Source organism: Pygocentrus nattereri, chromosome 5 (genome assembly GCF_015220715.1).
Source record: "Pygocentrus nattereri isolate fPygNat1 chromosome 5, fPygNat1.pri, whole genome shotgun sequence".
NCBI lineage: Eukaryota > Metazoa > Chordata > Actinopteri > Characiformes > Serrasalmidae > Pygocentrus > Pygocentrus nattereri.
Genome location: NC_051215.1, coordinates 16,127,497 through 16,143,045, shown reverse-complemented (window position 1 = coordinate 16,143,045; position 15,549 = coordinate 16,127,497). Strand labels below are relative to the sequence as shown.

Sequence of the window (15,549 nt, the reverse complement as noted above, 5' to 3'; positions counted from 1 at the left end):
ACTTGATTACCTCCAACAGAGCTTAAGCAAACGGAGGAGTCGGCTTTGAGAGGTTTAATTAAAAAGCTGCAGAATCCTCTAAGAGCCATCACAGAGCACACTCAGGAGCTCCAGCAGAGTGTGTGTAAAGGTGGGAGGGCTACAGCGTCTGCCACAACTTTAATTACACTCCCACGTGTTACAACTCCCTGAAGCAGAATGTAAAACACACACACAAAATTATTCACAGAGACCAGAGCCTGCATACCATCAACACAGCGTTGTCACTCAATCAGAATCTGTCACTCTCACTGTGAAAAAGAATGAGAGCTAAACGAAATTAATAATTCATCCACACACATCCGCAGTCATGAACAAACTGAATATAAATAGTCTTCACACAGGTATCACATTATCATTGCTTACATGGTTTTATTTGATCTGAAAGCTAGGGTAATGCACAAATGGAATGTGAATACAGAATGATTATGCCTTTGGTTTAGACCATTTATGACACTTGAGCAATATGCAGAGTGGACCATAGAGGGCAGCACAGGCACAAAAAAAAAATACCTTGGGTCAAGGTTACAGTGACATCTAATGGACAAGACAAGAAAATACATTTTCAGCTAAACTTAATATTAGCCAAAAGGCAGAAAGGGCTTGACATACAGCTACAGCAACAGAAGGCACAGCATAATGTAATAAAAGTGCAGGTTTAGATAATAAAAGTGGTTCTAACGGATGACACTAGAATTATTAACTTGGAAAAATACTGACCTCAGCTTCATTTTTAGAACACTTTAGTCTGTCCACTGGTCCATGTTCTAGAAAATGCATCAAAACCCTGTACAAAAGGCACATAAATATATATTGCTGACTGTAACAAAACCTACTGGCCATCTGATGAGGGTCCCTTTTACACCTACACGTTTACATTCATCTGGATGAGTTGAATAAATGGTTCCACAAAATCATATTGTGGGCTCTATATTCTTCAAAAGGCTGGATGTGTTCTTCATCCTAAAAAAGGAAAGAAAAAACACTGGTGTGACTTTACTGTATTAAGCATGCATGCAAACATAAATGACTGCATATCATCGTCGTCCAATTAAAACCATGTATCTCCATTTTAGTTTAATTTTATTTTTCTACATCATGTCGACACACCAGCTGTCCTTTACGTCATGTGAAAATTTCATGATGAATTGACCAATTGAAATGCTCAAAAACCTCTTTACATTTACTTACATTGAAAGGTAAGAGTGGTTTTGCCTTCTCCTGTAAAATTACTATTTGGAGATACTTGTTTTGCTTTTGACAGCATGTCCTCTCTGGGTCCACCTTACTCTCTGATCTTACACGGTCGTGCAAATAGTGGGAAAGACAGAAACCTATGAAATACACAACTGTACTTACATATTGGCTATTCTCTCCAGTCTCTCTTTAATACTCTCCTAGAAAGTAGAAGACCGAAAATGATCAAAACAAAACAAACACAAAACAAACAAGAAACAGGTTTTCAAAATTTCAGCTCAGTTTATATGATCTTCTTCTGAGCATGACAGCAAAAACCATGTAATACCTCAAAAGGTCAGTCAATGTAGGCAATGGAAATGGAAATTGTCTGTAATATGTAATAATGTTGGCAAAACATTTTTCTATTCAACTTTGGTACATAAAGTGTTCAAAAATAATAATAAAAAAATTATGCATCAGTTTGGTGTCATGTTACACATTCTCCCCTCACAAAGGTCTTTTGTGAAATGTGATGTCTCACATAAGAGTTATCGGGGATACAGAGAAGCCAAAGTTACACAATTACTTTTAGCGATAATCCAACACCAAATGTTTTATGCAGGAATGACATCTTTTCGTAAATCATTTTTATTGCTAAACTGAAATAAGCTTCAGGGCAACAACAATGGCAAACATTTTAAGCATTTTTATGTTATGTTGCAGTTTGCACAGAAAGTTGATGGAAACATAAAGCAGGTAAAAGAGGGAACAGCTCTGCATCTAATGGCTTTCCAAGAAGTTCTTTAATAACTAATACACATCAGGACAAGCCAGGATGCTCTACATGCATCCAAACACATCCACAATATGTGATTATAGTCCTAAATGTGCCAGTATTTATATTTAAAAGCATATGAACTGTTTTTTCAAAGTGTACGTTTTCACTCTTTTTTTATTTTCTTTTGGTAACATTTTATCATACTTCTCTAAATAGATGGAAAGATGGAAGAGTATCCAGACAGCCATTTTAATTAGTGAATTCAGCTATGCTAAGGTGCACTCATTCTGACATAGGTGTCCAACCGCACATAATCAGCTGGAGCAGCCTCACCTGCTCACCTTGTCACTACGCTCAAGGCTAAATGTTAAGTAGAGGTATTAAGCCCACAGCACTGGGCTGTGAAGCAGTGAAACTGCATTCTCTGAAGTGATAGACAGAGCTCTGTCCAATAGCTTGGATGAGCTGGAGTGATGATTTTGTTCCAAAAATAATACAACCTCAACTTTTGGACATACAGTGTAGATGGAGAAATGTATGGATGAAAAGATAAAACTCACCTCTGGAGATGATGGTGGAAGGCTGGCTGAAGTATATGGGGCACTGTTTCTGTCTGATGCTGATCGCAACACCACCATGGAACTACTCAGGGGAACTGACTCTAAAACTGGTGACATGCATAAAAGGACAACTTTAAGTCTTCAAATATACAAACACAGAATATACATTGATTTTTTTTTTTACATTTTGCAAGGTTAAATAATAGCAAACAAAGTAATTCAGAATGGGTTGGTATTAAACTGATCATTAAATTAAAATGAATTCTGATTTCTTAACAGTGCTGGTGATAGTATATACACTATGTATCCAAAAGCAATCGCTCACCTGCCTTCACATGCATATGAAATTGGGTGAGATCCCATTATTAATCCATAGGGTTTAATGATGTTAGCCCACCCTTTGCAGCTATAAAAGCTTCAACTTTTTTGAGAAGGCTTTCATCAAGGGTTAGGAGTGTGTTTATGGAAATTTTTGACCATTCTTCTAGAAGCACATTTGTGAGGTAAGACACTGATGTTGGATGAGAAGGCCTGGCTTGTAGTCTCCACTCTAATTCATCCCAAAGGTGTTGAGGTTGAGGCTATTGGGTTGAGGTCAGGACTCTGTGCACGCCAGTCAAGTTCTTCCACATCAAACCCACTCATCCATGGCTTTATGGATCATGCTTTGTGCACTGGTGCACAGTCATTGTTGGAACAGGGAGAGGCCATCATCAAACTGTTCCCACAAAGTTGGGAGCATGAAATTAACCAAAATCTCCTGGTCTGCTGAAGCATTAAGAGTTCCTTTCACTGGAACTAAGGGGCTGAGCCCAACTCCTGAAAAACATCCCCACACCATAATCCCCCCTCCACCAAACTTTATACTTGGCAAATTGCAGTCAGACAAGTATGGTTCTCCTGGTACCACCAAACCCAGAGTCATCCATCGGATTGCCAGATGGAGAAGCATGATTTGTCACTTCAGAGAACACGTCTCCACTGCTCTAGAGTCCAGTGGCAGTGCTTTACATCACTGCATTCGAATCTTTGCATTGCGCTTGGTGATGTAAGGCTTGGATGCAGCTGCTCAGCCTTGGAAACCCATTCCATGAAGCTCTCTATGCATTGTTCTTGAGCTAATCTGAAGGCCACATGAAGTTTGGAGGTCTGTGCTGATTGATTATGCAGAAAGATGGCTCACCATGTGTCTCAGCATCCGCTGACCCTGCTCTGTCATTTTACGTGGCCTACCACTTTGTGGCTGAGTTGCTGTCATTTCCAATTGCTTCCACTTTGTTATAATTCCCCTGACAATTGACTGTGGAATATTTAGTAGTGACAAAATTTCACGACTGGACTTGCACACGTGGCATCCTATCACGGTACCATGCTGGAATTCACTGAGCTCCTGAGAGCAACCCATTCTTTTACAAATCTTTAAATAAGATGGGTTCTATTTTTTTTTTTTTTTTTACAGCATCCCACATAAAGCACTCTGCCACAAATGGATTTAAAATGTTTTAGGCCAAAACAAGGTCTTTATGTGACTGTAGCTTTGAAAGTCATTAAACGCTTCAGATGGCTGCTTCCTATCACTACCAGTGTGAATAATTCAGACTTGGTACATTTCTCTACAAAGAATCAAACCACTCTCTATGACTTCTGCACTTTACTGATTTAAAATATTACTTAGGCAAAACAACTGGCAGAATTCCCCTCTAAAGCCCTCATATATCAGAAATTAAACATCATAAACATGAAACGTCTTATCTGAGTCATGTCCTCAATGCTCACACAAAGTTTGAAGGGGCCTGTATGAGCCATCCTCACCTGTCTCCTCACTAAAGTAGCTCTTCTCTACACCAGCTGGCAGATTCACCAATCCTCCTGCTCTCCCTGGATCCTGTGCAGATGAAGAAATCCAAAAGATACCCAATTGGGCAGCACAAAATGCAAAAAGCATACCTGCAATGTTTTTCAAACTAGTACTTAATATCTTGGGAGCTAGTTAGAAGGACAGAGATTTGGTTCCAGATTTCTCCTTGATGCCCACAGCAAATGCACAGATACTGTATGTTCAAGTCCTCCATTAGCAAACCTGATTTAATGAACACTGATCAGCCAAAAAAGGTACTGGTTTCACAAATAATCCCGTCTTCAAGGACAAGAAATGGTTAAATGAAATGGTTAATAGTTTAATAAATATAGTTTAGTTATATAGTCTAATATAAGTGTTTTTTCACTTACTGCCTAAGTGTTTTTTTTTCAGTTACTGCTTAATTAAATAGCTTTTTACATAGAAGTTTGTCAGGTGCCTAACCCCTGGACAAATGACATGTTTTGGTTTGTTAATTACATATCCTCTACAGAGAACACACATCTGCACATTTTAATGCACAATTACTGTTAATGCTGTATTTAACCTATAAAAAAGAATAAATGCATCATGAAATGCAAAAAAGTCACCCTGTAAAGCCTGAAATAGTAATAGGCAGAGGAGTCAGATATTGAGGACATTTTTTAGACCACATAATTCATTACACATTATACATATTAAAATCATATGCACAGGCTTAAAAAGAAGGTCCAGCCCAATGTTTAGGTCTCAAGAGCAAAATCAACATAATACTGCAGAAGATTTTATGAAAATAGTACATAATTGCAATTAAGTAAACATTTTTGTGTTTTAATGAAAAAAAGATTTTATATGTGTACAACTGTTCAAAGTTGTGTTTGCTAGCTATGTACTGGCTAACAGTTTTCAATCATCCTCAAAATGATCTAAAATGATCACTACCGAAACAGTCAATACTGAAACATTTGGTATGTTTCAGTAGTGTCATGGTTGTTTTGGTAGCGACAAAATGGAATGTTCTGTCATTTGTTTTAATAAACATAATTAAGGTATATGGTCATTCAAAGCAAAATAATTTTAGTCTCCAAGTCAGTTAAAAGTTTGATAAAACTTTTGAGCTTTTTGAACCAATTTGGAAGAATGATCCATATATGGGAATCTGTGGTCATTTATCCCATTTTTCCACCAAGCAGTGTGTTATAGCATGGTTACAAATCTGCAAAGATTTTGTTGTCAATTCTACTGCCAAGAGACCAGGACAGTACTTGAGTACCTGTACTGAATTTGTCTACCCTTCCTACAAGCATATCAAGCATGGCAAGCAAGAATGTATGGCTTTGGTCTAACATACCTACACAAACCAATACACTTATTTAAAGGCCCTTCCTGAGTTGAAGTGGGTGTGTTAGAGGAAAGAAAACAATAAAATGTGCAGGGCAGAGCTACTTCAGAATTTGGTCTAGTTAGACTAGAGAAAGCTGTTAATTTGAGCTGTTTGCAGTACCTGTGCTGAGTTCAGAGCCAGTCTAGTCTCCAGCAGCAGCACACGGCTCTGCAGGTTCTCCCAGTCACTGCGCTCTATGGTGATTTTCCCAGCCATGCTTTTCTCCAAAGCCTGCAGCCTCGCATCCAGAAGGGTCAGCTGCTGCCCCAGCCTACACACACAGTCCTGCAGACCTGCCTCCACTACCCTTAACATACTCTCTGACACATATCCCTATGAGAAACCATTCACAAGTGAGAACATGTATGTGTGCCTTTTAATTGATTAATAGCATATGATTAATTGCTATAGGCTGGATGTACTGTTATGTTAGCACTTTAAGGTACATTTCACTCCTTCAACAGATGCTCTAAAAGATTGTAGGTGGCTTGTGCAGACAGCAGATGGTGCATTCCCAAAGGAAAATAAACAAATGAATAGTTGCAGTACCTGAATGAATGAATCTGTGCATATGTAGGTGGGTTAGCTAGTGACAGAGATAATGTGAAGAATGCAGCTTATACAGATTCGCACCATGTGAGCAGCAGGTCGAGGGCTCATCATGTCAGAAGAATCTTTTCCGTCCTCATCATCATCAGCCACGTCCTCCTTCTGCTGAGGTGGCTCATCAGAGGATAGGCTGAACTGTGCTGGAGTGCTGCAGCTCAAGTGCCTCTCCACCAGCGGCCTACTCAGAACAACCTGCACAAAACAAAGCAATCAGCCATAATATCGTACTCCAGACCTAGCCCCATAATGAAACCATTTACGGACATGGCAATACTAAATGGTTCTGGTTCTAAAACCTAATGAGCCACATTCGGAGTTTTAAAATACTTCATACAGTAACACACACAGCAATGTGAAAAGTCTATTCTTAATTTACTTACTTTCTAATCACAAACAACCATTTCACGACCAAGTTATTCATTTTTCAGAGTCAGGAAAAAAATACACAGAAACTGCAACAGCTAATATAAGGTCAGTTTTTCAGTATTTAATGTGACCAGCCTTTCCACAACTCCAAAGTTCAGGATTAGAAGTTGGTTGCATTTTCTGCTTCACTCAATCCAAGTAACTTCTTTTTTGTCTATTTCCTTTTTATATAGCTGTTTCTCCAGAGCTACACTTCCTTTCAGACAGAGTTTTCTCACAGAAGAAAGGATAGACAGAAACACCAGTGGATTTTCTCCTGTTTCTCAAAGATGAAAGCATTAAGTAGGCCTACTGTTTATCTGATGGAGACAGTTTTGGAGGTGTGCCAGGTCAACATCAGTTTGGAAATTATCCTTTAGCTTTCCTTATGCAAGAGTACATTTCATCTAATCCCCAATAGAAAAAAAAGAAAAATCTTGCCCTTTTGACTGTGAATTAAATGAATGAAAGAAGGTATCAGACTTTTGCACAGTACTGTATGACCAACTAAATTACGCATTATGTGTCATGTCATTAAAAAACATGGTTCTGTTTATTGGATCATTTTTGACTGTTGTGTTGCTTGGCAGCTATAGCCAAATTAAACTATACTGTGTGGTAGAAGAAAGGCTTATTGTGATTATTGTTATTGATAAAAAAAAAAATATGTGTTTAAATAAATGTGTTTGCTTTATTCTAATATATGCCATCACCATTAATACCACAGTTATGTCACTGTTACTGAGGATACTGAAATGAACATCAATGTGACTGATTTGCAAAAGGTGTTGATTTCGTTTTCACTTACTGTCTGAGTTGACATCCTCTGTATTTGTTTGTGTGAAGGCAATTCTGTGGATTTCGAGTCACTACGAGACAACAGCCTTCTTTTTGGTGGACTAATGGACTGAAAAGTTAAATGAAATTAAATTAAATTAAATTAAACCTCTGAATGGAAATCCGTTTATTTTTACATGTGAATATGTATGGCCAAATTGGTGCATATAAACAACATCAACAATCAGTACCTTGGCGCCTTTTGTGAGCTGTTTGTGTTTCTCCAGCACAAAGGCAATTATGTCACAGATAAGGCCGACCTTTCTCTCCGCAAAACCGAACTGCAGGAACTGCTGCTTGGTCAGCAGAGGTTTGTAACTGAAGAGGTCACGCAGGACCTAAGCAAAGAGACATGAGTATATTCTCATTCAATTTAACAATGATGACAGGGGACAACCCAGATGATGAAGAACCATCTGACAATTAGCAATCAAAGTGTTACAATTTTCTACTGAAACATGCAACTCAGTCTGACGAGAGGAGACAATGTGGGGAACAACCAGGAATTATCACAGGAAAGAGCTTAATAGAAACAATCCGCTTCAGCGCACGGGAGGAAGGCAGAAATGGAAGGTATGACAGCACTGCTAAATGTCGCTTTCCTGTTACAATGCCTTTAATTCAGAGCAAATGCCTCCACTGCCCTCTGCAGCTCTCTGGACGTCATGATGGCATGTAACATCCCAGTACACTTCTTTCCTCTGTGTATCAAATATACTTTAGCCACTCTTCAGACTGGGAGGAGGGCCAAAGCCTTGCTTCAGTCACACGGAGGGTCAATGAACAGGAGAACGTTCCGGTAGACACAGCAGCTCATCTGCTTTGTAGCAGTGCGCACAAAAACAGAGCTCATATCCAACGGTTTGGACCAACATGAAAAACTCTTTTTTTCCCCTCTATAGGAAACATGGACCGAAAACAGTAATTACTCAGAAGTAGTCTGCCTGCAGGGAGCCAGAATGACACTGGAGTGAAGATGAGTGGAGCTGGATAGAGCTGTATGCTACAGATGCTCCACATCACACTGCTCTCTGAAAGAGCCTTCTGGTTTAGATAGGAGGGTAAAACTTCCCAGTGCATGGACAAGGCCACAGGGTCAAAGATAAGTCTGACAACACAAAGCCAGAGCATATAAATCCTGAACTCTGTGCCAAAACAGAATAGCATATTAAAATGCAATGCTTTTATCTCAGATTCAGAATAATGTAGGGGTGAGTGATATGAACAGAAATTTATTTAGTCTCCACACACAAGTATATTTTATATACACCCATTAAAAAAAGTTTAACATTTGTATTAACTGAATAAAATCTTTTTAAAAAAATCCAATTTGTATTTGACTGTTACACGAATGTAGCTTTGGTGCTTTCTTTTGTTTAAAAGAATGCCTAGTTGAGATTACACTACTGATTCATCTAATATTTATTTAAGAAAAATATTTTAACGTCAAGCCGTGCAAGGAGAGACTTAGCTCAAATACCCTGAAGTGTGCAAATTCACAGTGTAAGAGAAGTGCTTTGTGGTCATAAAGCCAGCTTAAACTGAAATACAATACAAAAATAGCTGGTAGGCAGGCTAAATCATCATCTTTTAAAGCACTAGGATGCCAGGTTAAAAATTAACCAGGCAGCAGGTCAGGACATCCATTTTTATATACATTTACAAGACAGTATATGGCTTCACAGGGGAAAATATTCTTACACTTAAGAAATGCTTAAGGAAGACATAAAGACATAAATTAAGCCTGTAAATAAAGAAGTCTTAGTGTTATTAATATTTGTATTTAACATATCCATATGTATTTAACTGACATATCCATATAGCCTTTTAAATGAAAAAATGTGTATACTTATATCTGGGAGCAATATTTTGAATGAATGAATGAATAAGTTGTTCTTATCAATTTGGTTATTTATTTATGCCTAAGAATCCCTCCACCCCAGCTCCCCACCTTAGCACCAAATTAAATCTGTGGGAAACACTAGTACAATATAAGAAAGATAAATGAAAATAAATAAATTAACAACAACAACAACAACAATAATAATAATAATAAATTTGAAGCGTCTTCATTTTCCAACACAGGATTTTGATGGAGGAAAAAGCTGCAATGACATAGTGTTATTAATAATTATCACACTGGAATAACCCCTAGTAAAAGGTATTAGCATTGGTAAACAAAAAGAGGAACCTATTCAAAATCTTAAAAATGAGCCAAAGAACAGTGATCTGGACTGCAGAAAGCAACTGGAATCATTTTAGCCAGGTTAATAATTAGCATGAGCATACAGTGGTGGATATATGAGACTCCCCACTATCGGGAAATGAGCGCTGCTGTTTTCCTCAGAAAGCATCAGGGAGCACATGGGGACTTCATGGCATGAAGGCTGATGAAGGCAAACGCATAAAAGATCCAAGCAGTCAATAACAGATAATAGAAGACAACATGCTGATAATATAGAGGCCTGCTGCTGATCTTCAATAAAACGAAAAATTACCAGCTAAAAGATTCAGCATAATGACTCCAACACACTACATCCTGAACAGATTTTGAAAAGAGGACTCAGCTGGAATTGCAACCGGTCTATAATTGAAATATGCAACTCAATTTTATTTTCAGAAATACTCTCAATGATGACAGCTGTGGATGTTCAATAACAAATTGTGATGCACTGAGTTTACTTTATTCAAATGTGTACTTCATTTCAACATAAATAAAATAGGCTGTATTTGTCTTTCAGTTAACTTTTGACAATTACTATTTTGGTCTAATAAATTTTATACATATGGAAATTTTGTGTACATGTGAATGTGTAAAATAAATATAATGCAGTATTTTTTTCAATGTAAAATATGGTTGGCGTAGTGTAGTTGGAAAAGTTAGAAAGCTCTGCCTTCTACGCTAGACTAGGGTTCAATCCCCCACCTGGGTAAGCACCCTACACTATACCAAAAAGAGGCCTTGGGCAAGACTTCTACCTTTGCTACCTGTGTAAAATGACCAAATTGTAAGTCGCTCGTCTGCCAAATGCTGTAAATGTATATATGTATGTGTGTATGTATGTATGTATGTATATGTATGTATGTATATATATATATATATATATATATATATATATATATATATATATATATATATATATATATATTATACACCACACAGGTCATATGAGGTAAAATGTGCACACCTTGTAAACAGTCTCGATGAAGCTCAGGTCATTCTTTCCCATAAGCTCAATGCCATTCTCCACCAGGTGTTCGGCCACAGCTGAGGAGAAGGAGGTGAAGGCAAAGCTCACGATGGGCAGAAATGAGCACGGGTCTCCTTTAGCCAACCTGGCACAGCGAAAAAAGAACAGAAAACAATTAAACAAACTGACTGATTGACATATTGAAACATATATGCAAAAAGAAAAACTAAACAAAAACTGTGTCCTGGCCATCTTCTGGCTATCCTGCTGGAGACAAATGAAATCATTTTCCTGGACCATCCTCAGTGTATCTGAGCCAAATGTGTACTCAAGAGATTGCTGTGTTTGATGCATCGCACTTCAAACCACATCTCCGAGCATCTGATGTGCAGCTTTGGGACAGGGCTGGTTAATGTAAAGTGTAGTGTTTAAACTACAGGGGCACTGCACAAGCACTCCACTCCCGACACTGCAAAACTAAAATAGAGGACATGAAACGACTGCACAGTCTGGCTGTTTATACTACTCAAGATGTTTAGGCCTCAGGCCAAAAAAAAAACAAAAAAAACACACTGGCTCATGAGTTCAATGATACACACATCATCATGGTTAACTCCATGTGGAAAAATGTAGGCTGTTTAAAAGAAGTAATCTGTAGCTCAGGCTGTAGGCCCCTGTGAGGTCATCATTTAGTTTCAGTTTTGTTTTGGATTGATTTGGCATGTGTTGCAACATTTTAGCCAACAGAATATTCTGCATCACTTTATATATGTAAATATATTTATCATCTCAATAAAATCTGGTGTAGAATAATGTTTCATTATTAAACTTTATCTGGAGCCTGTTTCTCAAAGCATGTTCAACTAATAAACATAAAGTAGCTGACAAAAAATAGGCTATCCAAAAGGACCATAAAGATCCACTTTCAGGTGGCCAATATGATGATATTTTCTCATCATCACAAACTTTTATCATGATACACAATATGCTTTTCTGTGTATGATGGGGATATAATCTGAACATAACAACTGAACTGAAACAGGCGGCATGTTTTATTAAAAAGAGGATATAATTAGTTTGCTTTAACTGGTTTTAGTGCAGCACAGTAAATCACAGTGCCCAGTTTTTATCAGCAGTTTTTAAATATATTGTGTCTGTGTCAAAATATCATGAAAAGGTCATAAGATATTGTTGCCATTTTGCCCACCCCTACATCCACGTCCATCAGAAGCTATTCGTCATTGGTCAAGAACTCAGCCTTCCTTCGTCCAAGAGCTGTTTATAAATTGTAATCCTGAATTTAAACTGCGCTGGAACAACACAGGCATGCAGCATAAGTTGCCATGTCTGTGAGACTGAAAATCCAGTGTTAGAATTAACTAAGGTTAAAACTTAAAGTTAGATGGCTGAGTAAGAAATTCTGCTTTGTGAGGCAGAGCCCTGGTTGTGAATAAACAGGCAAGGACATATTGGCATTCCAAATATCTACTGAGACTCATGCAGGTGTTTCTGCTTACAGCAGCGCATCACTGATGAAAATGAGACCAAGACGAGCTGTCAATCTGATTTCCTGAGAGAGCAACCAGATGCATGGCTCCCCCCAAGGGCTTCAACATTTTTCACATTATAAAATTACACATTTAGACCGACTGGATTCTTACTTTATTTTCTGTTGTTGGTTTGCAGCTAGGAAAAGGAAGGTGCCAGTTTTTGGCCAATATTGGTACTCCTTATGAATATCAACCTATTCCTATCTGTTTTTGTTTTAGCATATTGCATAAAAAAGGAATTCTTTGCAAGAAATCTTTTATTAAAGGAAAAGAGAATTCCATAACATTTCTACATGATTCAATTATTAATAAGTCATTTCATTCTAGAGAAACTTAACAAGTCTTAATTGTTTAGTGGTGGTGATAGGAACCAGACGTCTGAAGTGTTAAAAGGCTAAAAAAGCTACCACCCCAAAGAAAACATCCCCCCTAAAGACTGATTACTATTTGACCATTATTCCTAATTATTACTTATAAAACCTCAAAAGATGTGTAGATTCATTGGTCATTTAGATAATTAATTAAATGGCTATATTTGCAACAACACCTAGTTGCTATCACCGTCACTGTAAACAAATCTAAGTCAGGAGTTTCTCTACAATAAACCATTTTACTTCAAAACACTTTTAATAACTTTGTTCACGTGTAAACAACTGAATTATGCAGAACATTTGAAATATCTGTGGAATTTCCCTTTAATAATAGTTTTGCTCTGCAAATAGCATCTAGCATGTCTGTTAACCTTCTCCTTGTCTAATGTATAGGCTAATAAATCTAATAGCCCTTACTATTGACCAAACTACTGTCCACATGTCTCCCAAGTTTCTATTCTTATTTTATGGCAGTCTAGTGAACACACTTATTCCATATGAGTGCCAGTAACCATCCTGGAAATGTATACTAGTAATTTATTTTGATAGTAAGTCTCTTTGATAAACTTACAACGGATATGGGATTATTAGCCAGCCTTGCATTCACTTGAAGCTTTGCTTAGCACAAACTACTTTCTTCTTGTTAATTTTTCAGGCACTAGTGTCACTTGGACATGTGTTTTCAGAAAAGGCAGCACACCAAATTAGTTAGCCCACACCTTGTTTGGGGAAAAGGAACACTCTCACATAGTTTCAGAAATTTTCATCTTGCAAATCAAGTAACCACGCACAAAGCGGCACAGGCTGGAATTACTAATGCAAGTCAGGCCTTTTTCTGTGATGTACAGTACAGTCCATGATACATATTACTCACTACAGTTAATTCCAACATGAAAAAGGACCGCCAGAGTAGAACCCACGACTGCATGAATCAAAATTATATATAATTTATCCATGGACCATTCTGCCAAAAAAAACCAAAAAAACAATTACTGTTATAATAGATAGATAACTAGATAACTTAGGTATTTACAATGATTATCTTATGATCTATTTAAACTCAAGACATTAAGATAATAATAAGATAAATATACACAAAATATTTAGTACTCAAACTACTAAAATACTCAGAGGTAACTGTCCCAAACTCTAATCCCTAAATTTCTATTTGTGAAAATAATACTGTTTCTGTTTTTCAGTATCTTCTTTTTTTACTTATACTTTTAACTTATTCTGTGCTCTTTAAATAAGTGATAAACTGATCGCAGATTAGTATTCTGTAACTTTTAATAAACATGCACTTCTAAAATACACTACATATAAAAGTCATTCAACATTTCTTTTGAAATCAAGGGTATTAATATGGAGCCTGAACCCCCCCCCCTTAAAATGCTTTATACTAAAGGATTGCTGTAACGATTTGACTGTATTCACCCACAAGAGCATTAGTGAGGTCAGGTACAGATGTTGGATGATTAGTTCTGCATTAGAAACACCAAACACCACTCCACCTCATCCAAGTGGTATTGGATGGACCTCTATCACACCGAAGAACACAGTTCCTTTGTTTCATAGCCCAACGCCAGAGGGTTATCCTCCTCTAGCCGACACCTGTTGGGCATTGTGCCCTTAATCTCGTGTGCAGCTGCTCCACAGTGTCCTATTCTACTGGCAATGCTTTTCTATGGTGATTGTACAACCTCTGCTTGAACACCTGTGTCAGCATTGGGTGTACTTTAAAGTATTAATTAGAATGAGTGTCTTTATACTTTTCAGATAGGATCATAGAGTGCATCTATCCATACAGGCAGCATATTAAAATATAATTTTTTTAAAAATCGACAATCATACCCTTTATAGTCCACTTCTCTTTGATATTTGAGAGATCGGAGTGAAGTTTGCAGTTTCCTGAGGCTTCCCTTCAGATCACCTGTAGCCATCGTAGCCATCTTACCGAGCCTGACAGTAGAAAAGTAAAGCAACCCAGCTTTCAGACAGATGCATCATCAAACTTACGTTAAATGACAACAGAATGGATTACAAAAGCTGTTGTCTTTAGACATGTAGTTAGCTAAGTTATGTATTTATATGTAGTCTACATGAATTATTTTCGCACAAAAGGTGCGATATTACTTTATTTCCGCCACGTACCGATGTTAACGTTATTTCAGGCTGAGTGATGAAAAAAGCAGACACTTCTTAGCTAGCAAAGACAATAATTCAACACTAATTTAAAGAACTTTAGATCTAGATATATGAGTTAGTCCAATAAATATCACTTCGTTTCTTTGCATCGTTAACTGTTAACAGCAGCACAGCATCCTCGCTTTCATCCCAGAGTGAAAATGAAGATAAATGCATTTAATTATCCTTTGTGTATAAAGTATGTTCTTCACATATACTATCAAATAATCTTCATATCGCACTGGTTTACTTTGTTTTTAGAAGTTTTAAAGTGGCATTTTGTTTTAGTTGGTTTCTAAGCGCGCGCTGCTGGCAACAGATTGTCCTTTCACATCCACACATTCGCTAAAAACGCCTTCAACAACAGTACATGGGAGGACTCTTTCCTAACAATTAGATTTGCTTATTTACTTACTTTTTTCTATTGAACTAAAGCCTTCAATAATTGTTCTTATTTTCAAGACAAATCTACTTATGTTGGCGAGTTCAGTCAGGTTAAAAAAAAAAGACAATCGAAAGTGCTGTTTTGGATTTCCCCCAAATGAAACCAGCCCAGTGTTTTGCGTCACTTCCACCAAAAACAAGAAACGTCAAACGAGACGACGACATCGCTTTTATTATTTAT

General features: G+C 37.4%; 1 protein-coding gene across 2 annotated transcripts; it reads right to left on the bottom strand.

Moving 5' to 3' along the window:
- Window positions 1-386: 386 nt before the first annotated feature.
- Window positions 387-15,456, bottom strand: cep44 (centrosomal protein 44). Of its 2 annotated transcripts, none has more exons than XM_017701468.2 (11): window positions 15,340-15,456; window positions 14,592-14,699; window positions 10,817-10,964; window positions 7,820-7,966; window positions 7,600-7,698; window positions 6,411-6,578; window positions 5,898-6,110; window positions 4,369-4,441; window positions 2,557-2,663; window positions 1,399-1,436; window positions 387-1,002 (listed from the first exon to the last, which is right to left on the bottom strand). In XM_017701468.2, the coding sequence occupies exons 2-11, from the start codon at window positions 14,687-14,689 to the stop codon at window positions 954-956; spliced, it is 1,140 nt and encodes a 379-aa protein (XP_017556957.1). In that variant the 5' UTR covers window positions 14,690-14,699; window positions 15,340-15,456; the 3' UTR covers window positions 387-953. The 2 variants fall into 2 exon arrangements, with proteins under 2 accessions (XP_017556957.1, XP_017556956.1); XM_017701467.2 differs by lacking the exon at window positions 15,340-15,456 and adding an exon at window positions 14,892-15,239.
- Window positions 15,457-15,549: the final 93 nt, after the last annotated feature.

What these genes read in the sequence shown, in the direction of transcription:
- cep44 (XM_017701468.2), bottom strand. Translation starts at nt 14,689, where the DNA reads ATGGCTACGATGGCTACAGGTGATCTGAAGGGAAGCCTCAGGAAACTG. An exon ending in AGAGGATGTCAACTCAGACA is followed by an intron (nt 6,579 to 7,599) that starts GTAAGTGAAAAC and finishes TGTTTTGTGCAG; the next exon opens with GTTGTTCTGAGTAGGCCGCT. An exon ending in CTACTTTAGTGAGGAGACAG is followed by an intron (nt 2,664 to 4,368) that starts GTGAGGATGGCT and finishes GCATGTCACCAG; the next exon opens with TTTTAGAGTCAGTTCCCCTG.